At 48.5% G+C, this 27,792-nt stretch overlaps 2 protein-coding genes across 3 annotated transcripts in view; one reads left to right on the plus strand and one right to left on the minus strand.

The window, feature by feature from the left end:
• EFHC1 (EF-hand domain containing 1) overlaps positions 1 to 10,082 on the plus strand; it is a 67,757-nt gene extending 57,675 nt beyond the window's left edge. Inside the window, exons 10-11 of the mRNA XM_003986234.6 lie at positions 8,221 to 8,431; positions 9,852 to 10,082. Coding sequence (XP_003986283.1) covers positions 8,221 to 8,431; positions 9,852 to 9,932 — 292 coding nt within the window. The 3' untranslated portion in view covers positions 9,933 to 10,082. The remainder of the gene's footprint in view (positions 1 to 8,220; positions 8,432 to 9,851) is intronic.
• Positions 10,083 to 13,861: 3,779 nt separating this feature from the next.
• TRAM2 (translocation associated membrane protein 2) overlaps positions 13,862 to 27,792 on the minus strand; it is an 83,411-nt gene continuing 69,480 nt past the window's right edge. The window contains exons 5-11 of one of the 2 annotated variants that reach the window (XM_045057645.1): positions 26,477 to 26,535; positions 25,223 to 25,307; positions 24,577 to 24,647; positions 21,755 to 21,859; positions 21,348 to 21,491; positions 20,344 to 20,440; positions 13,862 to 19,122 (exon numbers count right to left, since the gene is read on the minus strand). In XM_045057645.1, the coding sequence (XP_044913580.1) occupies positions 19,102 to 19,122; positions 20,344 to 20,440; positions 21,348 to 21,491; positions 21,755 to 21,859; positions 24,577 to 24,647; positions 25,223 to 25,307; positions 26,477 to 26,535 (582 nt within the window). In that variant the 3' untranslated portion in view covers positions 13,862 to 19,101. Of the gene's footprint in view, positions 19,123 to 20,343; positions 20,508 to 21,347; positions 21,492 to 21,754; positions 21,860 to 24,576; positions 24,648 to 25,222; positions 25,308 to 26,476; positions 26,536 to 27,792 lie in introns of both variants that reach the window. The other variant, XM_003986235.6, reaches the window with a different exon arrangement.

Below are 27,792 nucleotides of genomic sequence, written 5' to 3' on the forward strand. Positions count from 1 at the left end.
CCTCTTCTCTACATTTAGCTGTGGAGATCTATACTGCCACCCTTTGGGTCTTTTTTTGGGTTTACACTGATGTGGGTGTTTTCTAGGTATATCCATAGGATGAGGTGAGCCCCCTTTTTGAAACCCTCTTATGAGTTCTAGAAAGTCAGAGTCTCTGATACCCCTGCTACTTCTGGAATTCTATTCTTTGTATCTTTTTGCTACTTTTTGTCTACTAGGTTGGTATTTCTCAAGGTCCTATTTTTGGTCCTCTTGTTTGCTTTTTCTAAAGCCTGACAGTCTCCTCTCATCTCGTTGCACAGTGTCTAAACAAGTTGCTCTCCATCCCAACCACTCTCCTGACGCTAGTTCTAGATTCCTGTTGGCCTGTTCAGTGTGTCTTCATCCAGGTGAACCACAGCACCTCACAATTTGTACAACAGGAAAAAAACGCCATTGTTGTTTCCAACTTTCTAGCACAACTGCTCTTCCTTCTTTCTGTGTGTGTCTCATAAAGTTGTGATAACAGTGTGTTGTAATAACATATGTCAAGTGCCGGCATAGTGTCTGCACACACAGGAGGCAAGCCATAAATGTCAATTGCCTGCTTTCTCTTAATCACATCAGTGTTCCATTTATCTTTGTTTGAAATCTTTGAGATTCTTTTGACCTCTTTTGTTTTGCACTATATTCAATAAGCTAAATTCTTTTATTCTATGATATGTCTTGCCTCTGACTTCTCCTTTTCATTCTCCCCACCATTTCCTAATCTAAAGCACTCAGTCAGTTAGGAGCTGCATTTGTCCACACATAACAACAACAACAAAAACAAATTTGCATTAGCTTAACCTGTAACAGGACATCTGGAGGGAAGCACTCCAGAGCCCGTGTGGTGGCTTTGCAATGCCAACAGAGACTCGGTGTTTTTTTCTCTCTTCTCAGACACCCTTAGCAAGTAGTAGCTTTAGTCCTCCTGCTTTTCACCCTGTGGCCACAAAATGAACGTTGCATCTCTAGCACTGCATTATAGTCCAGGCAGGAAGAAGGGGAAGGACAAAGGGTAAAAGACTGAACAGCCAATCTCACCACGTCTTTCCTGTTTTTAAAGGGCTTATCCAGGAGCCCCACCTAGCAAGTTCTGCTGACATCTCATTGTCTGGGCTGCATCACAGAGCCACTTTTTACTGCTGCTCCAAACAAAATAAAGGCTCTGTTAGGAAAGGGAGAGGGTGAATATTGAACAGGGGACCACTGATGTCTGCCATGCTCCCATCACTGCTTACCTAGGCCTACACAGTACCTCCCAACTTATCTTCCCACGTCCATTCTCTTTTTCCCTTAATCCACTTCACATACTATTACCAGACCAGTCTTCCTGGAACTTGGCTCCAAATTCATCATACTACTTCCCCCCTCCCCCAATTTTATTGAGGTATAAGTGTATGTATTTAAAGTCTACAACATGGTGATTTGATATACATTGTGAATGACTACCACAATCAAGTTAATTAACATATCCATCACCTTACCTGGCTACCATTTATTTGTGTGTGTGTGTGTGTGTGGTGGGAATGTTGAAGATCTCATAGCAAACAGCAAGTATATGGTACAGTATTATTGATAATAGTCACAATTAGACCTCTAGAACTTATTCGTCTTGTTATTGATTTTTTTTTTTTTTAACCCTTTGACCAACATCACCTTTCCCCCAACCCCTGGTAACCACCTTCTACTCGGTTTCTATGAGTGCAACTTTTTTTAGATTCCACATATAAATGAGATTATACAGTATTTGTCTTTCTCTGGGTTATTTCACTAAGCACAATATCCTTCCAATTCATCCGTGTTGTCACAAAGGGCAGGATTTCCTTCTTTTTATGTCTGAATAATATTCTATTGGGCCATGTTTTTTATATATGTGTCACATTTTTAAAATCTATTCATCCATTGTTGGACACTTAGGTTATTTTCATATCTTGGCTATTGTGAATAATGCTGCAGTAAATATGGCACTGCAGATGTCTCCTTGAGGTCCTGGAGATACATATCCAGATGTATCATGGATACAGATACATCCAGATGTATCTGGATATCAGATACATATCCAGAAATGGGATTGCTAGATCCTGTGATAGTTCTATTTTTAATTTTTTGAGGCAATTCCATAACTTTTCCATAATGGCTGTACTAATTTACATTCCCAATGGGAATGTACAAGAGTTCCCTTTTCTCCACATCCTCTCCAAGTTGTTATCTCTTGTCTTTTTGATGATAACCATCTTAACAGGTGTTATATCTTATTGTGGTTTTGATTTACATTTCTCTCATAATTAGTGAGGTTGAGCACTTTCTCATGTGCCTCTTAGCATTTGTATATCCTTTTTGGGAAAATGTCTATCCAGGTCTTTTGCCCATGTTTGAACTGGATTGTTTGTTTGTTTATTTATTTATTCATTCATTCATTTTTGCTATTGAGTTGTATGAGTTCCTTATATATTTTAGCTATTAATCCCTTATCAGATATATGGTTTGTGCCATGGTCTGAATGTTTGTGTCCTCTCAGAATTTATATGTTGATACTAAAAAAAATTTTTTTTAATGTTTATTTTTGAGAGAGAAAGAGACAGAGTGTGAATGGGGAAGGGGCAGAGAGAGAGAGAGAGAGAGACAGAATCCGAAGCAAGTTCCAGACTCTGAGCTGTCAGTACAGAGCCTGATGTGGGCTCGAATCCACAGACTGGGAGATCATGACCTGAGCCAAATCTGGAGGTTTAACCAACTGAGCCACCCAGATGCCCCTATGTGTTGATATCTTGACCCATATTAAGAGTTCATCTGGAACTCTTAATCGCCTCTGGAAGGCGATTAGGTCATGAGAGTCCTATGGATGGGATTAGTGCTTGTATAAAAGAGGCCCCAGAGAACTTGCTAGCCCCCTTATACCATGAGGACACAATGAGAAGATACTGTCTCTGAACCAAAGAGAGAGCCTTCCCTAGCCACCATGTGGAATCTGTGGTGCCATCATCTTGGGCTTTTAGCCTCCATAATTGTGAGAAATAAATTTTGGTTGTTTATAAGCTACCTAGTCTCTGGTATTTTGTTATAGTACCCTGAACAGACTAAGACAGCTTGTAAATATTTTCTCCCATTTCATAGATTACCTTGTCATTTTGTTGGTTATTCCTTTTGCTGTGCAAAAGCTTTTTAGTTTGAAATAGTTCTATTTGTTTTTACTTTTGTTGACTGTGCTTTTGGTGTCCTATCCAAAAAATCATTGCCAAAACCAATGTCAAAGAGCTTTCCTTTGTTTACTTCTAAGAGTTTTACAGTTCCAGGTCTTATGTTTAAGTCTTCAATCCATTTTGAATTAATTTTTGTTATCTTAAATCAAGATCCATTTTCATTCTTTTGCCTGTGGATACTCAGTTTTGCCAGCACCATTTATTAAAGAGACTGTCCTTTCTCCATTGTGTATTCTTGGCACCCTTGTCAAAGATTAGTTGGCCATGTATGCATGATTTTTATTCTTCATTCTGTTAATGTGGTATATCACATTTACTGACTTGTGTATGTTGCACCATCATTGCATAAAAAGGATAATTACCATTTGATCATGGTGTATGATCCTTTTAATGTGCTGTTGAATTTGGTTTGCTAGTGTTTTGTTGAAGATTTTTGCATCCATGTTCACCAAAGATATTGGTGTGTAATTTTCTTTAAGGGACCTTGACTGGCTTTGGTATCAGGGTAATGGCCTCATAAAATAAGTTTGGAAGTGTTTCCTTCTCCATATATATATATATATATATATATATATATATATATATACACATACATACACACACACATATATATATATATATACACACACATACATACACATATATATATATATATATTTTTTTTTGGAGAGTTTGAGAAGGACTGGTATTAATTTTTCTTTCCTTTAATTTTCATTTAATTTTTTTAATTTACATCCTAGTTAGCATATAGTGCAACAATGATTTCAGGAGTAGATTCCTTAATGCCCCTTACCCATTTAGCCCATCCCCACTCCCATAACCCTTCCAGTAACCCTCTGTTTGTTCTCCATATTTAAGAGTCTCTTATGTTTTGGCCCCCCTCCCTGTTTTTATATTATTTTTGCTTCCCTTCCCTTATGTTCATCTGTTTTCTATCTTAAAGTCCTCATATGAGTGAAGTCAGATGATATTTCTTTCTCCGACTAGTTTCGCTTAGCATAATACCCTCTAGTTCCACCCACGTAGTTGCAAATGGCAAGATTTCATTCTTTTTGATTGCCGAGTAATACTCCATTGTATGTATATGTGTGTGTGTGTGTGTGTATATATGTGTATATATATATATATATATATATATATATATATATATATACATATATACACACACATATATATACATATATATGTATATATATATATATATACTTAAAAACAAAGTTCTAAAGTTCTTAGTCTGAACTTCCCAGGTTCCACCAAGAACCTTCATAGTGTGTCTCCAAATGACCATTGAACTTCGAGTTCCAGCTTACCTTTCCACACACACTGCACTCCAGACAAACAGGTTTATTATACCAACCTCCGGCATTCCTTTCTTCATGCCTTTTCTCAGGCTGTTCCCATTGTCTGAAGTTCCTTTATTTCGTTCAGGAGGTCCAAGCCCTCACATCCTTCAAGACCATCTCCCAGTTCAGCCCTTGCTGATCCTCTCAGGCTTTGTACCTCCCCTACATGACCCCTAATGGTCATTTTCTCCCTTCTATGAGTGACTTTATTTATTTTTTTTACGTTTTATTTATTTTTTTGAGACAGAGAGAGACAGAGCATGAGCAGGGGAGGGTCAGAGAGAGAGGGAGACACAGAATCCGAAACAGGCTCCAGGCTCTGAGCTGTCAGCCCAGAGCCCAATGCGGGGCTCGAATCCATGAACCGTGAGATCATGACCTGAGCCGAAGTCAGACGCCCAACTGACTGAGCCACCCAGGCGCCCCTGTGAGCAACTTTAAAGTCCATGTCTTAATTCTCTTCTGGAGAGCAGGGATCCTTACTAGAAACTGGTTCCTTGTCGTACTCAGCCAAACATGTTCAATAAATAGTTGTTAGATGAGTGACTATTTCTACTAGGACTGTGAAAAGAACTTTGTTCAAAGCCGACATTTGTGTGCACTTGCTATGTCAGGTACTAAGTGCTTTATATGTAATAGTTCATTTAATTCTCAAAGCAATCTTTATGAGGTGGCTTCCTTTCAGACTCCCCTATGACAGATAATGAAACTGAGGCATAGAGCAGTTAGGTAATCTACTTAAGATCATGCAGGCTTTAAGTGGTAAAACAGCTATTGAAACAAGTCAGATTCTAGAGCTCATGCTCTTACTACAATTTCTTCTCTCTCACCAGAGAAAAGCACCAAAAAATCGAGGAGGTTGTTACTCAGCTCCCTGACCACTCTAAGGTCTCTAGGCAAGGGGCTGCCTGCCCTGGAAGTGAGTTTACCACTGGGGCCAAGGGGAGACATTCGATCATGGATCAAGAGCTAAAGTCAGGCTAAGGGGTTGACGCTGAACCTTTGCAGTCAAAATGGCCACACTTTAAAGTTCTGACAAATCATAGAGTTGCCCACTGCTCTCCACCCTGCCCCCAAATATAAGAAAGAACAAAACTGCAGTCTCTTTGCTGTTGGAGAAAATATGTGAATTCCATTTAGTTCTTTCTTGCTAAGTAGAGGGCTTTGCCAGGTTGCCCCTAGGAAAATAGTCTAAGAGTGGAATGAAAACCATGACGTATTTTTTTACCTATGGGAGATTAATCGCCCCATGAAACTCATGTTTGCTTTTGTGGAAAGAAAAAGAAGGGCATTGGAGGGGTTGGCACAGAGTCTGCACCTCGTGTGCTGGGAACCCAGCCACCTCTCTCAGTCGGCGGTCCCCATTAAGGATGACCATTTGGCCCCTGTGTTCCCTTGTTAACATGTGGAACAATGTTGCAGCTGTCCTAGAGAAGGGGCCCTGTTTTGGGCCCCTCAATAATGTCGGGGCTAGAACTCTCACTAGCTCTGTCGTAAACAGCACCACCTGTGGCAAGCTCTGTTTGAATTTACTCCAGCATACTCAAAGGCAGCAGATGCCATCGACATTTTCCCTATTGTATGAAGCAGTATTAAACATCTGGCCCCTTCAGGGAAGAGAGGGTTATCTTCTCTTTCCCAAAATGAATGGATGATCACATTTCAAATATATATGCTCTATGGCTCTAACTCCTGGGAAGATATGGAAGATTGAAGTTTCACTGCTTTCTGCCACTAAAATAGCGCCCAGGCAATCATTCATAATTTAGTATATATGACTGGAGGTGTACCCATCAGGTAAATATATTCTGCTTCAATAATGCCAGACAGCATTTAGATACTAGAGATTTTCATTATTGCAATTTATATTGTTTTTGTCTTACTATAAAGGTAACACATGCCCATAATAATAACATTCACGGAGTAAAAATTTAGGAAATGGAAATAAAAATATTCCTTAAAATCCCATAACCCAGAGATGATTACTTCCAATATTGCTTTAATATGCATATAAAGTGGAGTAATCCTATAATATTTAATTAGCTTTTTGCATATCATGAACATTTCTGATATGAAATATTTTATGGAGCATTGATAATTTTTAGAGTAGGTATTATATTCACATGAGTTATATATCATATATATGAGTTATATATAATGTAATATATAATTGACATGAGTTATATGTTATATATAATATATATATTTGAAGGACAAATGAAAAGTTTTATTCCTGCCCCATCTTCCATCCACCTGCTTGTTACCCTCCATTCTCCATAGCTAACTACCTACTTCATTGGTTTTAAAATCTCTTCCCAGAGTTTCTTTGCACAATGTAAGCGGATTTAATTGTATGTTCTTATTCCCCTCACAACTTTGATGCAAAATGTAGCCTTCTGTATACACTTTTACACATTGATTTTCTCACCCATCTGTCTATTCTTTCTGCAACATTGTCCATGCCACATGATTTTTATATTGCCTGATTGTTTGGGGGATATTGTTTAACCAAATTCTGATTTTTGGACAATCTTTTTAGACATTTAGGCTGTCTCAAAACTGCTTTATTAGATGTATCCTTGTATACAACTCATTATTATTTCCTTAGGATAAATTATTTGAAATTCTTTGCTGGGCTTTTGCTTCATGTTTTCTAAATTGTCCCTGAAAGGCTGTAGCACTTTATGCCTTCCCCAGCAAGGGTCGCCAGTGGTTCAAAAGGGAATGAAGTTAAAAGAGGCCATTTGGAACAGTGAACCTTTTGACTATCCTATGCAGAAGGAAATAGGAACAGGAAAGCCATGGTAGACTGGTACTGTGATGGTGTGGAGGGGGAGGGTAGGTGAGAGGTGGTGGGCATCCTTGAAAGAACATGTCAGAACCCGAGTGAGACGTCTGTTCTGGTCCTGCCTCTGACGTGACATCTGGGTCTTCAAGTCTGTTTTTCATCATTGAGAAAGGGTTTCTGAGTTTATTGCGGTCTCATTTTATCCCCAAATGCCTTTATAAAGATGAAATGTCTTTTCCAGCTCTAAAAGTCTTTATTTGTGTAGTGGTACCTTTGTGTTCAAAGGAAATGAATTGGGCTTCTGCTTATCCTGGTTGTGGTTTGAAAGGATAGACCACCTTCTTTCTAATGCTCTGTGTTACTCATCGCTCATTTCAGTAAATGCTAAGCCTAAACTTCTCAATCCACTACCTGTCACAAAATTCAGAATGAACTGGAGACGGAATGTTAAAAGTACAACAGATTGCTGACTGTGTGTAATTTTTTTTAAACCCCCTTAGTTTTAGATGAGATAACAGACCATGTAGATCTGCATCAGCATTAAGCAGCAGCAGATGATTCGCACAAACACCAAACTTGGGGAGGCTGCCACGGTGGGAGATTTGGCTCTTTGTGGTGCAGTGATTTAACAGGTGGCAGCCAGGGAGGCTGGGCTTCAGTTCAGAAACCCCCTAATCAGGCCTTCCTGTGGGGGTCAGTCATCAGCCAGCCCCTGCAGGCAAGCATTCCGTTATTGGCCAGCTCAGTGTCCAAGCCGCTTGCCATTAGAAGCTTCCCCCACTTCACCAAATGAGAACTTTGGTCACTGAGATGAGACTGGTCAAGTATAAATAAGATGCCAGGCATTTTCTTCCTTTGTCTACAGCAAGCAAACTAAAGAGGATCCGGGTGAGCAAGAACTGGAAGCATTAATAGACACAATCCAGAAGCAACTGAAACATCATCCATGCAAAGACAACATTCGTGAAGCATTTCAAATTTATGACAAGGAAGCTTCAGGATATGTGGACAAAGAAATGTTCTTTAAAATCTGTGACTCTCTCCACCTCCCAGTTGATGATTCTTTGATTAAGGAGGTCAGTATGAATTGCTCTTCTGGGTGACTGCAGAGGCCGAACACCGTTCGTTCTCTCCCAAAGGCAATTGCATGCATATTTTGTTTGAATGGGAAACTTAAAGGTGTTCAAATCAGATCTCCTATTCAGTTCTGGTTATGGTGTTTCCCCTGGATTTTCGCATTGATGTTCTTTCCTAATGGCTGCAGCAGGGACTCTGTTTAAGTGGATAGGAGCTAGACAGCACAGGGTGGCTGATGAGTCATTTCTGGGCTGAAGGAGACTCCACAGAGGTGATCCTAGAAAGGCAGCCCCGAGGGGAGACTCAAAGGTAACTGGGTTGAGCAGAATGGTGGGCAGCCTGTGACACCCTTCATGGTGATGCTTACATTAGCCCAGCAGTCTAGCCATCATGGAAGAGGGCATGATCACTGCCAGGGGCAGTGACGTCTATTGGTAAGGGGTCACGCATGGCCAGATGCAAATGGAGGAAGGACATGGCCAGTCTCCTAGAATTTTCCAAGTGAGTAAAAGAAGGTGTTTTGTGCCTGTTTTCATTATAAATTCCCAGGAAGCTTGGGGTTCCCTGGAACTCAGAACAGAATTTCTCCCACAATTGCCAAGGACTGTGACTTTTCATGGAGACTTCTCACTGATGAAAAACACTGAAGTGCTGTAGACCTTCTTAAAGATCTTTTAGCAAAAAGTGATGTTCAGAACTGAAGACTCACTTAGGGAAGGCTGTCTGCATGGTGCTGGAGGGGCTAGATCAGAGATGAGGATTTTTCATAAATCAGGACATTAGCAGGGAGTACAGGAGACAGGAGAGAAGGTGTTCACCTGGGCAAATGCCCCTTCGGCCTCCCAAATCTCAGAGTGATAGTGTGCCCAGCTTTTAAGTCATGTGTGCCATCCTTGATCTAGCGAGAGAGGAACTGCAGTCAGTGGGAAGTGGCCGGGGGGCAAGGGGGGGGAGGTGTGGGCGGCATGGGTTTGCACATTTTGTAAAGGTGACCACAGCAAATCTAGAAATCTACCATCACCCACAGCTGCATTTCAGGGGACCTGGTTTGAGCAGTGACGTAACTGGATTCTTTTGTTAGGCGATGATAATAGCAGCTTGCTATTTTAAGAGTTTTACTCTGTGCAGGCTGGGTGGACAAAGCTCGTATTTGAATATAAAAATAATTAAAAGTGCTTTGGAAATGGCAATGTGCTTACAAATGTTAGTCCTGAAATCCCAGGCAGGCCTTTTATTCCATCTGAGCTTCAATTTCATAAAGTTTAAGATGGGGATAACATCTGAGCTACCTGGCAGGTTTGCAGGACCATTTTGGAATCCTCTGATATAAACTCTGACCTGGTTTACAAAGGCTGGGGATTGTTATTAACAAGCGTACCCCGCAGCTCTGCCTCACTTGCTCTCTGCTCTCTCCTGCAGTTGATCAGGGTGTGCTCTCATGGAGAAGACAAGATTAACTACTCTAACTTTGTTCGTGCTTTTTCAAACGGACCTGGCTGATGAGAGAATGCGGTATCGTTTGGAGGTTGGACCTACATTTTGAAACACCTTCTACTTTTCAGAGAGGCATTTACAGAACTCTTAAAGTTATGTTTTTTTGGTTCCTATATTTTAATACTAAAGTCTAAATTAAATTGGATCTTTAAAGAGCTCAGATGGTACCTTATTTAGTGAGGTAGGGGTAGGGATATTGTGATGGTTAATTTTATGTGTCAACTTGTCTGGGCCTTGGGGTCATTTTTCTGGATGTGACTGTTTCTGGATGAGATTAACATTTGGGTTTATAGAATGAGTAAAGCAGATTGCCCTCCCTGGTGTGGGTGGGCCTCACCCACTCCCCTGAAAGCCTGAATAGGCTGTGCTTTCCCGAAGTAAGAAAGAATTCCTCCTGCTTGCCTTTGAACTAGGACAACCTTTTCCTGCCTTTGGACTCAAACTAAAACACTGGCTCATCCTGGGTCTCAAGCCTGCTGGCCTGGCCTTCAGACCAGAACTACACCATCAGCTCTCCTGGGTCTCTAGCCTGCTTGCTGCAAATCTTGGGCTTTGTCAGCCTCCGTAGTCATGTGAGCCAATTCTTATAATAATCATCTTTCTCTCTATATACATTCCATTGGTTCTGTTTCTCTGGACAATCCTCATACAGGTGTGGAATGATTAAGAGCAGGAGAAAAACTAGATTTTGCCAGGAGAAGCATCACTTGGGGGTATAGACAGCACACAGACTGCTGTTCCTGCAAGCCGATGCCCCCCGCCATGTGCCTACTTACCCCGGCATTGCAGGGAAATAGACATTGGCAAACTGTGGCTATAGGCCCATTAGACCTGCATTTAAACAAAAATGGAATAGAACAGAAAATATGAGAGTGTAATACAAATAGTAGGTATAATCTGTTTCATGAAACTTTTGTTTCAGCTGAGGATGTATTTACTGGGTCATAATAGAAAATGTATTTCTTGATTTGAACTATAGTAAATAATTTTATACACACACACACACACATATCTACACACATGCTGCTTTTAGAGAATATATATAAAATCCCTGCTTTTAGAGAACCTGGCCTTGAGACAGGAGGAAAAACAGTTACTGGTTATCTGTGAGCTCTGACTCAGTTTTTAGAACCATGGCTGCTCCAGAGTTGAGGTCAGCCACCAGCTCCGGCTCCTCCCTGCTGCCCAGCCAGTGGTGTGAATGAGTGGGAGCTGTCGATACAAGATCTGGGATACCTGGCCTCGGAAGTGCTGGGTAACTTCCCACAGTTCTTCCTCTGTTGCTGAACCAAGCCACCTCGAACTAGCTTGCTAAAAGTTCTGTAAGATAGTACATGTTGAGTTTTTCTGCTCCAGGTCAAGATTTCAAGAACCACCCAATTTAAAAATTTTTACCCCCAGTCACTCATTACTATTGAAAGTATTATTTTCAAGTGTTCAGAAGTCCATTTCAGTCTAAAGTGAAAATACTAAGCTCTATCCTGCATGCCCAGATCAGGCCTGGTCAAGCTTAGATACACATAGTCTAGTATGTGTGTTTGTGAGTGAGAGAGAGAGGGGAAAGAGGGAGGAAGGATGGGTAGGTGCTGGGGCAGCTATGGTGGGTTTCTCCTTCCTTCCTTCCTGCTCCTTCCCCTTCCCACCTGCCATACTACTGTTTCTGGCCTTTGTAATGTCTGGGAAGGGTTAGGGAGTAGACACCAGAGGAAAGGGGCAAAGTCTTATTTCTGTGGCCAGTAAAGTCCTAACTGGACCAGGACCTTCTGTGTGTCATGTGCCGAAAAGCTGGCTCTTTCTCTCTCCCAAGGCAGCTTTTGTGAGTTCTCAGGACACTCCCCCAGAAAACCTCCCAGAGTACCATTCTCGGATACAGATGGCCCAGTCTCCAACGTGCCTGGTTCCAGTAGTACATTCCCTCCAGGCTCCCTCTCATCCTCTCAGGAGGCCCTACATGTGGGGCCTCCTCGGGCTAACCCTTCCAGATCCACTCTTTCCTTCTGTATCCATTTAGATTGCTCTCAGGGCTCTGCAGTTAAGCAGCTCAGACAGTCCCTCTCCTGGAGACTCACTTTAGGGGAGAAGCAGGCACCCTAAACCTCACGCTCTCTAAACTCCAGGGGATACGTGTAAGCCCTGAGTCTGTTAAAGCACCTCCGTCACGGAGCTTGTGGACCTACAGCACTGATGGCCCCTCTCAAGAAATCCACACTCCATCAATTTCTCCCCCCGCCCCCGCAGGAGGGAGGTTCACCAGACTCTGGGCCTGCTTCAAGTCTCTGGTGGCTCTGCACCAGCTGCAGCAGAGATCCTTGCCGACTTCTGTCTTTGGCTTAAATGGAGACATTAGGAAAAAATCCTCTTACCCACCCTTTGAGATCCAAGTGCTCATAGCCCTTCTGTCCGATCTGACATTTCTTCTTCTTGGACTCCTGGCACCCTCCCCACTGTCATGGGGAGCAGGATGAAAACGTTAGCCTGCTGCAGCCGTCAAAAGTGCCTCACAGCCGTGCTGAGCACAGTAGGCAGCATTCACATGTATGACTTGGGCTTATGATCCACTCACCACTCACTTTCCAAGTCTCCCCGAGATGGGAAGGTGCGATCTGCCAGCACCATCACCAGGTGCAGACGACCAGAGCTAGCAGGTCACTTCTGTCATCCACACACAGCAGGGCTGTGCTCAGCCCTGCTAGTTTACATGAGATGGCCGAGTACAGGCGTCACACAAGTCCGAGCAAATCGCTTTTCCTACTGAAATCCCGAATGGCGGTGCGGCCATTTGAGGTCACTTACACTGCAGTCACACCCGACACGCATCTGGCGTCCTGGCCTAGATGATGGAAGAGTTGAGCGTTAGCCTGCAGCAAGCAGTACTATAGGGAGAAACGACCTCCTTTGTCTCCCCTCCCTGGTGGCCGGCTAAAAGAAGCCACTACCCAGGCCCTGGGCCTGGACTCTGCACTACTAGGGGGCCTTGAAAATACCATCGAATTAACGTGTATCAAACCCATATCTATAGGCACTGAGGGTATTTGGGACCACCAGGTGGAGAAGCCCTCTCGAAACAGTTTCCAGAGAATCAAGGGTCACTTGGATGAGGGACTCCTTAATGTCCTGCTGGCACAGAAGTGTGCCTCTAAAAAAAAAAAAAAAAAATTGAGTGCTTGTAGCATGAACAGCACTCACTATCCCTAAATCTCTCCAGTACTGCTGCCTGCAAAAACAAGCAACAAGCACACAAACCCCACATGTAAGCAAATGGGCTCAGAAAGGTTAACCGCCTGGGGCCACCTAGCTGCTTCTGGCAGAGCCAGACTGAAACCCAAGTCTGAGCCAAAGCCTGACCTCTGTGAGTGCCACTCACCTTGACCTCAGGTGAACGCTTCCTGGGTAATCCTCACACCCTGTGGTGTCCATGGCTGACTGCCAGCTGTAACCACTCCTCTCCTGAGCTCTCAGAAGATGGTTCTGGAAAACACAGACCACTGCAGCCAAGAGCAGGCCTTAGAACTGGCAACGGCAGCCCCCACTGCCCTCCATTGTCACCACTACTGCTCAGCACCGGCACCAAGATTCCACACACACCTTCTTCCGTCTTCTCCGAGCCAGTGACCTCACACTGTAGTAGGCATCAAGTCCACGGCAATTCCTTGTGAGAGCTACAAACTCAAGGTCAAGAAAACTCCTTTCCGTTTTTATAGTCTGATACAGACGCAAAAATGCTCGTTACTATGCACACTACATGTAACTTTCTCCATCCTTAATTACAGTTCCTTCATTCACATGACCAAGATGAACACAGTTCAAAAAGATATATGAGAAAGAACTCATACAGTGAATAATATGAGGCTAAAATTGACACGAAATTATTTTCCAAGTGAAAGCAAATGTAAGCATCCAGATTAAAAAGGAATAGAAGTAATTATACCAGACAATTAGACTGATAATTCTATGCCTTTTATTCAGTTATTTCAAAAATATTTGATTTGTTTCGAAATGTACATTAAAAAAAAATCCATACAAAACTGCAATTTGTTTTAAAACCAGACAGAAACGGTGGAAAAGGATTTTGAAAAAAGTTCACTGAAAATAAAAAGATCCCCCCCCCCAAAAAAAAACCCTTTTACATGAAAGCATAAATACGGCAGGTACAAATTTTCCTTGAGTTCCTTGTTGAAATTTGGTCCATAACGTGAACAGGCTAAAGTAAAAAACAAAAAGACACTTTGTCCACATTTGCATTAGGAGTTGCTCAGGCGGCACCAGCGGCCTCAGCTTGTCCTTCAGCTGTTTGTTAAACCAGAGGGACAGACACGTGAGGTGTATGGTCTCATCACAGAAACACGGGAATCCGCCCCCAAGGCAACAGTGGCACTTACGATGCCAGCCCGCTCCTACCGGGTGAGCAGGGCTGTCCCCGCGTGGCCGCATCTCCGCACAAGCTGCTTCCTCTCCACACAAACAAGAAACTCTAGAACGCCTTTAGACAGAGTGATGGTGACATCTCAGGGGTCACAGCAGATCTACTTCCCAGACATGGACTTATTTAATGCCCCATCATGAGGATGGTTTTTTTTTTTTTTCCTTTTCAACAGATTAAAAAAAAAAAAATACACGAACTTCTAAGGTGATGCTACGATGCTCTATTCGAGTGCCACAGAAACCCACCCAGGGTGAAGACAAGGGCAGCAACACGGGAAGTGGCGCACATTTCTTCTGTAAGGGATGTCGACCGCCCTCCCACGGGTCCCTTCCCTCCTCAACTGCAGGGTGTTTAGGGACAGCAAGGCCTGTGGAAAGACCACCGGCTGGGAGAGTTATTGCACAGCCCGGAAGAGCAAGGGGACGGCAGGCAGCCGCTGTGAACATAGGTAACACTGAGTTTGGAGCACAAGGAGACTGCAGCAGCCACACTAGACCCGCTGTCAAATGGGCATCTGCGGGCCGACACTTGTGACTAACACCTTTACCATACAAACTGTGGGTTGAATGGGAGACAAAACAGAGTGGAAGAGGTTACAGCCAGGGCACCTTTCTTTTTAAACTAGGGGTGGGGGGTGCTGGCAGAGCAGGGTTCACAGGGCACTCAGTGTCCCTGGAGGCCACCAGGCTTCCTTCCATGGGTAGGAGGCACAGGTGACTGCAGCCACCCCTGTGGGCCAGAAAACCGACACAAGGAGAAACCAGAAACAACCTAGAACTGACCACATACCCCAACACGATGGGGGGAGGGGACTGAGACGAGTGAGGCCAAACTGTCACAATCCATGTCCCTTTTACATGTGATATCCCAGGGTCCGGTGTCCTTGGCTGCACAGGACAGACCACCCTAGAGGCCTGGCAGCTGGCAGTACAAGCCAAGGCCAGAAGACCACGTGGCAAGTAAGGCACTTCTACAGCAAGGAGGAGGGTCTGCTCAGGACAAACTCTCGGGGGTTGCTGAACACAGAGAACGGAACATGGAAGTCTCGATGCTGTTGAGACATCTATAAAAACGAGTAGGGGGGAGGCAGGAGAGGAGAGACCCAGGGTAAAGACAGTGAAGTCGATGAAGGCTTGCTCAATGGGCCAGCCTCCGGCTGAAGAGGGATTCTATTTAAGTGTCTCACCATCTGACAATGACCCTGCGCCCTTCTGAGGAGCAGGGTTGTGGGCTGGGAGGCAGTGGGAGGGAAGGAAGACCACTCTATCTTCCCACCTCCCAAGACCACAGCACACCTTCCATTATGGAACAACTCTGCTCACTTGGGTCTCCCAGGCACTCAGCAAGGGGAGTGAGTGCTGTCCAGGCCCAGGGAAAACGGACAGGGAAGGCTGAAACCTGTGATGTAAATCCAAAAGCTGAGCCTTCCCTAGCCACATGTGGCCTGGCAAGTCACTTCAAATTTAAAGAGGCATCCAGGAAATAGAATTTTCTATTGTGGGATCTTGGGAGGGTGTACTCTCTGCCCCTACCTCTTATTCACCACTTAGGAAAAAAAAAAAAAAAAAAAAAAAAAATCAAAGGCTGCTAAGAAAGAAGATTCCTAAAGAAAACCGAGATGCACACTCCCTGGGAGAATCCCCCACCCAAGCTTTAGGGGTTTCTAGGGTCCCAGGGATTCTAGTCAAAAGAAGCATCTGCAAAGGTGGCCAGAGTACAGATGTCAATTTTGGTTTCTGAAATGTCAGTAAGTTCTGCCTGGGGACAGAAACAGAAACGGTTCTCGGCAACCATTTACATCTGTTGGCCCAGACACACACACACGCGCGGTTAGAATGGACTAGAATGGGGGAGAAGCAGCTCCCCTCCTGGCTCAGCCTGCTTCCCTTTCCTCTAGAACCTTCCCCTACCTTCAAAAGGAACACATGTCACTTAATAGTGCAGCTATCAGAGCCTAGATGGTAAAAATAACTTTCCCACCACTGAACCCGAGGAGCACAGGGCCCTCCTGTCCACCACACAGCCTGCCTCTCTTGCCCACTGCCACCTGCCACACCTGTGCTGGCCAGGGATGTTTAGAGAGAAAGGCGGCTGTTGGCTGAGGTAGATGAGCATCTGTTCTCCTGCTCATGCTGAGCCAGCCTCTCAAACTCAGAGCTGTCTGGCAGGGCCTTCCCAGATGGCTTGGCACTTTGGGAACAGGAGAGCGTGTAGAAGACGGAAGACGACAGCCAAAGTGGCCAAATCAGGACAAGCCAGCACAACAAGCTCACAGGATGGAGTTATTTCGGCAACATGCTTTGAGCCAGCCTGCCAAAGCCCGGGCTCTGCTCTGAAATAAATGTGGCGGGGATGCCAGTGGGGTGACAAAGCACCCTACATTTACTCTCATCCCGTCTCCTCTCAAATCATCCCAGAGGCCCTGCTAGCGACATGCTAGCCTCAGTCATGGTCTCAGGGAGCCTAGGTTGACCCAGACCCCTGGAGTGGTGGTGGTACCAGCTCGGAATCATACCTACCACAGAGCCAGAAGTTTGCAGGAGGCTGAGTGAGCACGAAGCCACGTAGTCTCTGACCACAAACACCTAGCACACCTACATGAGAAGGGGGCTGCCTGATGGCATGCCTGGGGCCGCTCTCCCCACCTCCCAGGCCTGGAGCCTACTGCATACCCACCGAAAATTAACTGGGGCTCACCTGAGGGAGTGGCCCCTCACAGGAGGCAGGTTGCTGCCCGAGACAGGAGAGGACCAGGAAGGGCTGTGAGGCTGACGGGCAGGTTGGAGGCTGCTGGCTGAATGCCCCTCCATCTCCAGGCAAGGTAAGGAGCCCGAACGCAGCCTCAGCAGGGTATTTGGCCGAATGGCTAAAGGGTCCTGGCTCGGGTCTGCAGGGTTGATTCCAAGTACCCTTTTAGCAACATTCTGCTCTGCAGCCCAGGAAGTGTCAGACGAGGATGGGAGAGATGCAGATCTCCAAAAGCGCCGTCCCACTTCCTAAGGGTAATCAGAAGCCAAGGGTAGCTTTTCCCATTTCTACCTTATCCTGGACAGAGGAGGGTACAACTCCCTCAGTCACTGGAAAATCCAATCTGTTGCTGATAAAAGGGACATGGAGGAAGAATTGCCCTGATGAAAAAAACCATCTCCCCCCTTTTAGGATAATAACCCAAGGTTTGGCTTCTACTGTGGTATCAGAAAGAGGACCAGCACATCAAAGGATACTAACATTTCTATGCCCCCCAAGAATCACTCCCCAGCACCTTAATGCAGAATTCAAGAGTTCTTAATTAGGACCTCTGAAAGCCTAACCCCTTCCCGAAGTCCAAACCAGGCCCCACATGGGCTTGGAGGCCTTGTCTTTGGGTGGAGCACAGGGAAAGGATATGTGAGGGACAGGGCAGAGGCCCCCCAGTGGCACAGTGGTAGAGTGGCGTTTGCTCATCTACCCTGCAGACCGATTCCAAATCGGTCCTGCTCTCAGTCTCAAATGCTGGAGGTGCGCTGGACAGACATCGGAGGATGACAACGACCTTGCCGAAGAACACACGACAGACGGGGCCAGAGGGGATGTGGACCAGTGACCCTCTCTGGGGCACCAGGGGACGAGTGGGGGACTCGGATGTTCCTGCAGCTAGAGAGATGAAGTCAGGTAGCGAGGCCAGCCCTGACAGGGCTGCCTGGGTCTGGGGTTGAGGACCAGCGTCCGTCAGGCTGGTCTGTTCACTGTGGTTTGGATTTGGTTTTGGATGCTGGTGAACGGTTGAAAAAGCAGCTGTAGCTGGGGCTGAAGAAAGGCTGAGGACAACAGCTCCATCGCCTCTGCCACCGTTACCTTTCCAGAGGAGCCTGCTGCTCAGTACGCTTTGTTCTTGCTTTAGAGGGTGGGGAGACTTGTCCTCCTTCAGCACCTCCCCGGCAGAGCGAGGGCAGGCCGGCCCCCGTCCAGGACCAGCCACCGGTAAGCCGTCTCGAGTCACGGGACCCAACACGGTTAACACCATCTTTCTGGACCAGGTCTCCATGCCCCACAGCCAAATGCCTTGGCAATTCCAAGGAGCAGTGGCTATGCCGGGCCTCCAGCTGGTGCGTGTGGAACTGGAATCATACATCTCAGTTAATCAGCACCTAGGAGATTATGATCCAAGAGGGCTGGTCTCTCCTCTCCTCGCGCAAACATGGGGCCCGCGGGTGGGCCTGCTAGTGGCCCCAGGCAGAGGCTCCTTGGCACGAGGCTTCTGGCTTTGACAAGTCCTGGGGACTGAAGCTGGGTGGTGGATGGCCAGGACTCACTGCAACTTGAGCTCCCTCTCATTGTAAAAATCAGACGTGGAAAAATTGCACAATACGGTGAGAGAAGTAAAAAGCAGCAGCCGTGAAGGAAGAGAAAGAGGAGGCAAGCAAAAAGATAACCATGAGGGCCTGGGCTTCTAGAAAACCCACCACAGGACAGAGGCAAGGACGTGAGGTGGCTTAAGGGAGAGAAAGAAGGAAGAGTTTTGGTTTTATTGAGAATGGTTTATGGAGGAGTAAGAAAAGAAAGCCAAAAAGTAAGAAAGGAAAAGCCCCATTTGAAGACAGGTTCCTGCTGCTTGAGATGGAGCATCAGGAGCAGGAGGGGGAAGGCAGTGGCGGGGGCCGGGCTCCCCAACCTCCCTGCCGTGCCCCCATGAGAGGATCCCTGTTCCAGCACTTTGGCCTCAAGGAGACTTGAGTTTCTTAGTCCGTGGGGAGGTCCCATTCTCCGCTTTCACTACTCCGTTTTCATGGTAACCTAGGAAGTGAAGGGAGACAGACACACATGGTGTTCCTGCCTGGACTGGAACAGGAGAGGGGCCCGTGACGGCCGAGCTTGCACATGGGGACCAGCCAAGGGGATGCCTGGCTGCAGCTTCCTGCCAAGACGGGAAACCAGTAGACGCTCCCAGGAGGCCCTTGCTCCCCTCAACGTGACTCTGCTAAAGGTGGTTGGTCTCTGACAGTCCTTTAGCAGGAGGCGGCTGGGATGACATATAGTAACCCAGGAACAGGCCGGGGCCCGCCCGCCTGCTCGCCCAGGCCTCAGGCTGGAACCAGGTCCTAGGTGGAATCGCACAGACGCTGCCAGGGGCCTCAGTTTCTCTCCCCCACAGGGCATCAGCCCACTTCCGCGACCACTCCCTGGGAAGGGAGAGTGGAGAGGAGGTAGAGAGGCTGTAGGGATAGGCATTACTCAGAGGCCTGATACTCCTCTGGCAGAAAAAAACTGTGCTTTTTACTGTTGTGGAAAACACCTCCATGTGCTTGCTCAAAGTCAATCTGGCTGCAGCCTCACGCCCCACATCCCCTCCCAGCCAGGCCTGACTCGTCACACCCAGCCCCGCACGTGTCTGGTTCAAACACACGGGAGCCCTTGCCAAGCAGGCCACACCTGGAGCAAGGCAGGTGAGTCAGGGAACAGAGCCCGGTGCAGACAGGCCCCCGGGCTGCACAGAACGTGCAGGCTGCCAGCGGGCCTGGGACCTGGCAGGGGCGGGCAGTTACTGGAGCGTGGCCAGGGCCAGAGGCAAAGCGGGCGTCCCACCCTTTCCGCCCACCCAGCACTGTATCGCCCCTAGTCATTCTTGAAGACAGGAGAGGAGCCAGCGGCCTGGGAGGCGGGGGATGCCGAGATGCGGAGCAAGAGGGCAGGTGAGGACAGGGCTGCTGGGCTGCACAGGGAACAGGCGGCAGATCTTGGCTGGGGTTCAGAAGCCACTTCGAGGACATGCTTCCGGCCACAGCTCCCCAGCCGGTTGCTGCCCTGCCCCACCGCGGCCAGCCTCACCCACAAAGTGTCCCTGGCCCACGCCCAGCCACGTGCCAGTTAGGCCCTGGCAGGGGCCGAGGACCCAGGGCCCCAGGGAAGGACAGGGGAGCGGCAGGGCTGGTCTGGGTGGAGGAGCCGAGCCCGGGCCCCTCCCCACCCATCCCAGACCCACTTCTGTGTCTACCTGCCCACGGGCCCAGCACTCACCAGATTCCCTCTTGACGAGCCTGGCCGGCAGTCTGGGGGCAGCTGGGACTCTCCGCTTGGCACTCTGCTCATTCCAGTATTCCCGCCAGTGTCGCAGCTGGGAGTGGATGAAGCGCCACATGAGCCAGGCCTGGGCAGCGCACACCAGCAGCAGCACACAGAGCCTGCGGAGGGACAGGGCGGTGGGCTCGGGAGTCGCCTCAGGGCAGAGCGGGAGACCAGGGCAGGAACCCCACAGCTCCCCTGGCCATCACCCTGGGCACCAGCACGCCCCCATCCTGCCACCCGCACAAGGGAGGGCGTGTGGTTCGGTGGCGGTCTCCGCTCTAGTGCACTTCAGGGCTGGTGACAAAGAGATGGGGTCTAGGGACACCAGGGAGGAGGAGGGGACATTTGCATGTCCAGCTCCAGAGTCACTGCCTCTATGGCCTGTCTTTTCTGTACCCACAACAAACAGCATGACTAAGCTCCATGTACATATACTGAAAGAATTCAACTGAATTGAATTACAATACAGCAGAATAATTCTAGAAGAGTGGCTTCTCATTTAGAATGCCACTTAAAAGCTGAGCAACAATGGATCGATCACACACCCTCCCAGGCCCAAGGGTCACATGGGAACACAACTTCCTCCCCACTTTCCCTGCTACTATGGGAGGCCACAGGCCGCGCTGCTGAGCACACGTGGCCGTAATGATCAGCTGAGGGGCTAGAGAGGTCACCTATCATGCACTTGAAGCACTGGACAAGGGGGAGGGGATTCCGGCTTGGGGACCTCGACTAGAGTCCCAGCAGGTGGTGGAGATGGTTTTGCTGGAGGCAGAAGGCTGGCACTCCTTCTCCCCTCAGGCCTGATGTCTACAGATCTCCAGCTAAACATCAATGTGCGGGAGACCCCAGGGGTCTATTGCCCCCTGACCTTCTGAAGTTGTGCCAAGTTCAGGAGGCTCCTGGCAGCACTCAGGGAGCCTTGATTTATCTCCGGGGGCTTTTTCCCAACTCACCTGCAGAGTAAGGTGTTGAAGTTTCCTTTCTCGGGATCAAAGGCCTGGTTTTCTATGCGAGCGAGTCCAAAGCCGATGGCCAGCACGGCGAGTGTGAGGATGAAGAGGCGGGTGACCCCAAACACAGCAGCCCAGGCATTAAACCTGCTCGTGGAGGTGGCAAAGTGACGTCAGCCTTTAGGGCCGGTGAGGGAGCTTTCACCCACTTCTCCAGAAGCAACGCCAAGTGGAAAGAGGGTGTGAAGGTAGCGCATCGGGGTGTTTGAGGGAGGAGATCTCTGGAGTAAGATACTCCAAAAAAACAACCCTGGGGTTCCATCTGCAGGAAGGGGCACTATCAGCCAGGCCTCATGGGAGGCTCCTGCCCACAGCACTGTGAGCGGGCCAGCCTGCTTTACACTACTTACAGCTTCTCGTTGTTCTCATCGGCAAAGTAGAAGAGTCGAGCCATGTGGAAGAGGAACTCAGTTGAGTACTGCAGCAGCAGCAAGATCAGGCCCAGGCGGCTGAGGCTGGGAGAAACGGACAAGCCTCACAGTTCCCCCCTGGGATGCCACAGAGCGTGAGGCACCCCGCACCCTGGGCTCTGCTCTCCTCGCCAGCTTCCCCTGGCTGGCCCTCCTCACCCTACAGGATTCAGTTCTGCCGTCACACCTTTAACATAATACTGAATTCCCCAGGCCTTCACCTGTCCTGTCTGGGCCAGGGGCCCCTCACCGCTCCCACAGTGAACCTAGCTTAGGCTCCACGGCACCAGTCACCATGCATTCTTTACCGGGCCCAGGACCCAGTGCATAAAAGGTGCTCAGAACAAGTGACTGAGCTTTGTACACAGAAATACAAAGGATTCCCGTCTGGTTTTTCATTATCCAAGTCTTCACAGCTAAGAGGTACAAGAAGAAGCAAAACTCAACATAATGCAAAGAGAAGTGCTACTGAACCCACCTCTTCAAAATCTGCACCCACTCAGACACCCCCTCCCCTCAATTCCAGGCGTGGTGGCGTTACCGGCTTTCTCAGGCGGTTTGCTACAGATGTCAACTGTAGCTCAAATGGAGAAAGACTGCGAAGGGAAACCGCAGACCCTGCTGAACATGCAGGGCTTCAGGCAGTCAATAAGAAAATGTGCGAGCAGCCCCACAGGCTGTGCTAATGACGGGCCCGGCCAATTCCACCCAACAAAACCAAAGCAGCGCAGAATCCAGTGGGGTGGTCACTGGGTCCTGAGGATGGTCAAGAGAATGATGGGAGCACTACCCAAGGTCTTCACGTGACCTAGAAAGTCCAATATGACCGTGCCCAGTGACCTCATGTCAAAACTCATTTTCTGCATTCCAGCCACGGTGGGCTTTACGAACACCTCAGGGCCTCTGCACCTGCTGTTTCTCTGCCCACACAGCTCTCCCCCCAGATCTTCACATGCCTGACTCTCGTCATACCTGCCTCAACCTGAGTCACCTCCCTCCCCACGACAAAGGTGCCACGTAGACAGGTCACTGTTACATTACCCTACTTTATTGTTTTAGAGAGTGCACTAGTGAGCAGGGGAGAGGAGCAGGGGGACAAGGAGAGAAAGAAACAAAATGAATGAATGAATGAATATCTCAGGGGAGAGGGAAGGGGGGCAGGGAGGGGGGAGAGAGAGGGAAAGAGAGGGAGAGAGGGACAGAGGGACAGAGGGACAGAGGGAGAGAGAGAAAATATCTCAAGCAGGCTCCATACCCAATGAGGAGCCCAATGTAGGGCTTGATCTCATGACCCTGGGACCATGACCTGAACAGAAATCAAGAGTCAGACGTTCAACCAACTAAGCCACCCAGGCGCCCCTAGTATTTTCTTCATTGCATTTACCAACACAGGAAGCTATTTTCTTGTTAATTGTCTGACTCCCTCTAGATTGGACACCCCAGGAAAACAAGGCCTTGGTCTGACTTCACCCAGGGGTAACTTCAGCTCCAAGAGCAGTGCCTGGCCCAGAGGAGCAGCTCAGGTACGTGTCAAGCAAGTGAAGGCCTCTAAAAGTCAAGCTCTTCACCAAAACAAGACTCTGCAATCATTCAGCATTTCAGAGGTCTGCCTCCCTTGGGAAATCCTGTAGTCAGGGGTCTCTCCTGTCCCCACACTCACTTCTGAAAACCACAGCAAGGATGGAAGCAAAGGAAGGCCAGGCCACGGTCCTTACAGGAGCAGAGAGGCGGCTGCACCAGCATCGCTGGAAAGGGAATGGGCCTCGTTTTGGAGGGCCTGCTGCTCCCTCCCCTCTCGCTTCTATCCTCATCCCAAAACAAGAATCACAGGACTCGCCCAAACAGGGTCTGACACCTGCCCTTCTCCTTCCGTGGGACACATCAGCTGTGGGAAAAGCGGATCTTAGAGCATCTCCTTTCTTTGGGAGGAACACTGATGATACAGCAGGGACCCGACAAGTAGCAAGAAGCTCTCTTTCCACATGGTCCTGCCTGAAGGTTCTCACCCTGGTCCTCGCCACACACTGCTGGGTGCAGCACAAGAGCAAGGCTGCGTCCCACCATAGAGGCTTTGGCCTCCAAGGACCCATCCAGGTATCGATGCTATTTCACGCCTCCAGGGATAAGAGCGTATTTGAGAGCTGCCATCCTCCTAATTCTATTACCCCAGGTCTGTCATCCTCACAGGAAGCCTGCTGTGAGGGCCTAGGAGATGACAGGCCCAAGGACCTCCAAGCAGCTTAGCAGAAAGTTATACATCACAAACCCTTAAAACGTCAGCCCAGAGAAAGTACAGGGTGTTCTCCTATCCTGCTCGGATAAAGCTCAGGAAAATTCCAAATTAGCAACAACATATCTACTCATCAGTAGGATTCTTTTTGTAAAAGACACTCAAGGCCAAACACCATGGCCATTCCTCCGACTTCAAAGGCACGATTCAAGTGCTAGCATCCCTCGAAGCCTTCCCTGGCTCTGTCTCGGGATGCGTTAGTCCCTCTTCTGGGTTCCCACGGCAGATGACCCATATTGTAGCACAGCCATCATCTCATTAAGCTGTCCTGACCTGTGCCTCTGCTGTCACTCCTACTAGGCTGAGCATGAACCACTAAAGACAAGGGAATCGCCACCTTTGTATCCCCAGGTCTTAGCACGGTGCTTGGCAAACAGAAGGTGTGCAGTAACCGCCTCCTAACTGAATGTGTGGAGAGATGCATGGACATAAAAGGGCACAGAAATGTGACAGGCTCCGGGATCTCACTCACTTTAAGAGGTATGCTCCAGCTATGTGGACCAGGTACAGACAGATGTACTGGAGCTGGCGGGGAATTTCCTCCTGCAAACAAGAGAAGCAGGCAGTAAATGTGCTCATCCCCACCTCCTCTCCACAGAGGGGAGGTAAAGAGGGGCGGCGAGAGGGCAGCAGGCCGGGTTGCTCTGACATAGACAGTCCCAGGTCACACCAGAGGCCCATGCACCAGGCTGCTGGGAAGTCAGAGGACGAGGTGCTGGCTTCAGGTCCATGTGGCAGGGCTGGGTTGAGAAAGAAGAGACAGGGACTGGGGAACAGGGCTTCTGGAAATAATTCAGAGGAAGGCTATTTAAAAAAAAAAAAAAAAAAAAAAAAGACTGGGAAAGGCAAAAACCTCTGATCCACTACCCGGAAGACAAGAGGTAGACCTCCCCCAAAGCCACATGTCTAGTGTGGGCGGCAGGAGACCCGCTGGTGGCCTGCTCTCAGGGAGATCTTTGCGGAGACTTCGCTGGCTCAGCATTTTCCTCAACCCGCCAACACGTCCCCTGTCCCCACCCAGCTCTGCGCTTCTGGAGGAAGGCTCAAGGGAAGGAGGCTGGGAAGAGCAGGAGGGGAGTGAAGGGCACGCACCTTCCAAGGGGGAAACGAGTACTCACCTTCCGTACCTTCTGGAAGTACAGCTCAGGCAGTGCATGCAGCCAGTAGGCCAGCTGGCACAGGTAGAAAAACTTCACCTGGAAGCTGGAGACAAGGAAACGAGTCACACAGGAGGGAGAAGACTATCCCTGCAGGTGCTCGCAAAACACAGGACAAAAAGGTGAGGCCCAGGACCGTGGGACGAGCTGGGCCAGGACTGCGGGAGGGAGGCCCCACACCCGGGGACCCTGCTCCACAGACGGGACCACTTAATGGGACACAGAGTCCACAGAAAGAAACAAAAATGGTGAAAAGAGTACAGAGGAGGAAGGTTCTTCAGCTTGGAGAAGGGAAGGCTGAGCAAGGACAAGGAAGACGGGGCACCAATATACTGAAGAGTGAACAGATTTAAGCAAAGGAGGGTCCTCGTGCAGCTGTTAGCCCTGTGCTGTTGTGGTTCCGAAGGGTGGCCAGGAACGGCAGGGAGGGTGTCCTATGGGAGGCAGACCTGGTGCTGCCCTTCTGGGGTCTTGGCAGCACAGAGCAGGAGGAGAAGGGGGTGCTGCCTCTGGAGGGGCACCCGCCATGCGAGGCTGGGTGGACGGCGTGTGGTGCACGAACGCAGGTCACCAAGGACGTACAAAGCCCAGAGAGCGTTACGGAGATGCTCCGCTTGCGTATCCGTCTTCCGACCGTTTAGGTGCCTGCTGTGAACTAAATGTGTGCGTCCCCTCAAAATTCCTATGTTGGAACCCGAATCCCAATGTGACGGTGCTAGGAGGTGGGGGCCTTTGGGAGGAGATCTAGCAGTGAGGACGGGGACCTCAGTAATGGGATTCGTGCCCTCGTCAAACAGACCCCAGAGGGCTCCTTCTCTGCTCCTCCACATGAGGATACGGCCAGAAGACAGCCATCTATGAACCAGACACCAAAACTGCTGGCGTCCTCATCTTGGGCTTTTTGGCCTCCAGAACTGTGAGAAGTTTCTGTTGTTTATAAGCCACGCAGCCTACGGGGTCCTGGCACAGCAGCCTGAGCTAGGACACCCGCTCCGTGACGGGGGCTACCGCAGAAGACATTTCATTTGGGGGTTGTCCAGTCAAGCGCCCTAGGAGGAAGCAGCTCCCGGATGAGACTGCCATCTACAACACTGGGCCCCCACAGACTCGGGGTGCGACCTGCTCCTCCTGCCAGCTGGCCTGGAGTTCTCTGGGGTGGGGAAGCCGGTGGACCAGCTTGCTCCTCCCTGGAGACCAAGTCATGAGAATACTCACGGGAGGTACACGTGTGGGTAGTCTTCCCAGAGGCTTCTTGGGTTTGTTAAATATCCTTCCTGTAGTGGGCAAGAAGAGGTAGTGTTTAGAGATGTGGATATGAGACCCGCTGGGGCCCTGGGCAGGCCTAGGGGTCAGGGGCACATCCAATCCCCAGCTGCCAGGAAGAGGAAGGTACAGGAAACGTGAAAACGAAGGCCTTCTCTGAATGGGAGCCACCCAGCCCTCAACTGGCTTCTTTATTGTGAAAATGCTCTACTCTGGGGTTTGAAGACCTGTGTCTGGACATGGATCTGGGACTTACTGGCTCTAGCCTCTGAGCAAGCCCGTCTCCCTAAGCTTCAGTTGGGTCATCTTTAAATGAGGACAAAAATACCCTCCCAGAGTTATTGTTAGAAATAAATGTGATAGCTCATGTTTATGTGTCTAGCATGATGCCTGGCATGAACGCACTCAGGAAATGCTTGTAGAATGAGTAAGCACGTGACCTCTAGAATCACCATCCACTGGAAAAATGAAAAGCCTGCTTTGGCTTTTCACAACTCTGGCAGTAAAAAGAATGCAGGACCGCACAGGCCACCCTAGGAGGCCTCACCCCAGAGGCCTTGTAAGTGTGATACATACCACACTGGGTCATCATTGCGAGAGATCTCCATTACTCTGCAAGCTCATGGGTCTCATCATGCCCTTCTTTACACCTCCAGCACCTAGCCCAGGGCCTATTACAGAGTGGGCGAGGTAACCTGAAAACCCTCCCATCACGAAACATCTAGAAATGCTGAGTGAAACCTAGCAACTAATTATTTTGTATTCAAAAAGTTTTTACCAGAAAGGGAAAACCTTTGGAATTCAAAAGGGCTAGAAGGCTAAAAGCCTAAGCAGTAAGGAGAGGCTGAGGCAGCCCACAAGGCCCTAGTCTTGGGCCAGGGTGGTCATGCCCATGTGGGAACAGAAGATGATGCCTCGCGAGTTGGAGCCCAAGACCCTTGTATAAAATCAGGATCCCTGGGGCACCTGGGTGGCTCAGTCGGTTAAGTGTCCAACTTCGGCTCAGGTCACGATCTCATGGTGAGTTTGAGCCCCGTGTCGGGCTCTGTGCTGACAGCTCAGAGCCTGGAGCCTGCTTCAGATTGTGTGTCTCCCTCTCTCTCTGCCCGTCCCCCGCTTGTTCTCATTCTCTCTCCTTCCCTCTCAAAAATAAACATTGAAAAAGATTTTTAAAAATATCAGGACCCCTCAATGGCTACAAACTTCATGAGAAGGTTAGACTAGAGTCTGCATTAGTTTGGATTAGACTAGAGAAAGGGTCGACTATA

The sequence above is a fragment of the Felis catus genome, chromosome B2 (assembly GCF_018350175.1).
Source record: "Felis catus isolate Fca126 chromosome B2, F.catus_Fca126_mat1.0, whole genome shotgun sequence".
Lineage (NCBI taxonomy): Eukaryota > Metazoa > Chordata > Mammalia > Carnivora > Felidae > Felis > Felis catus.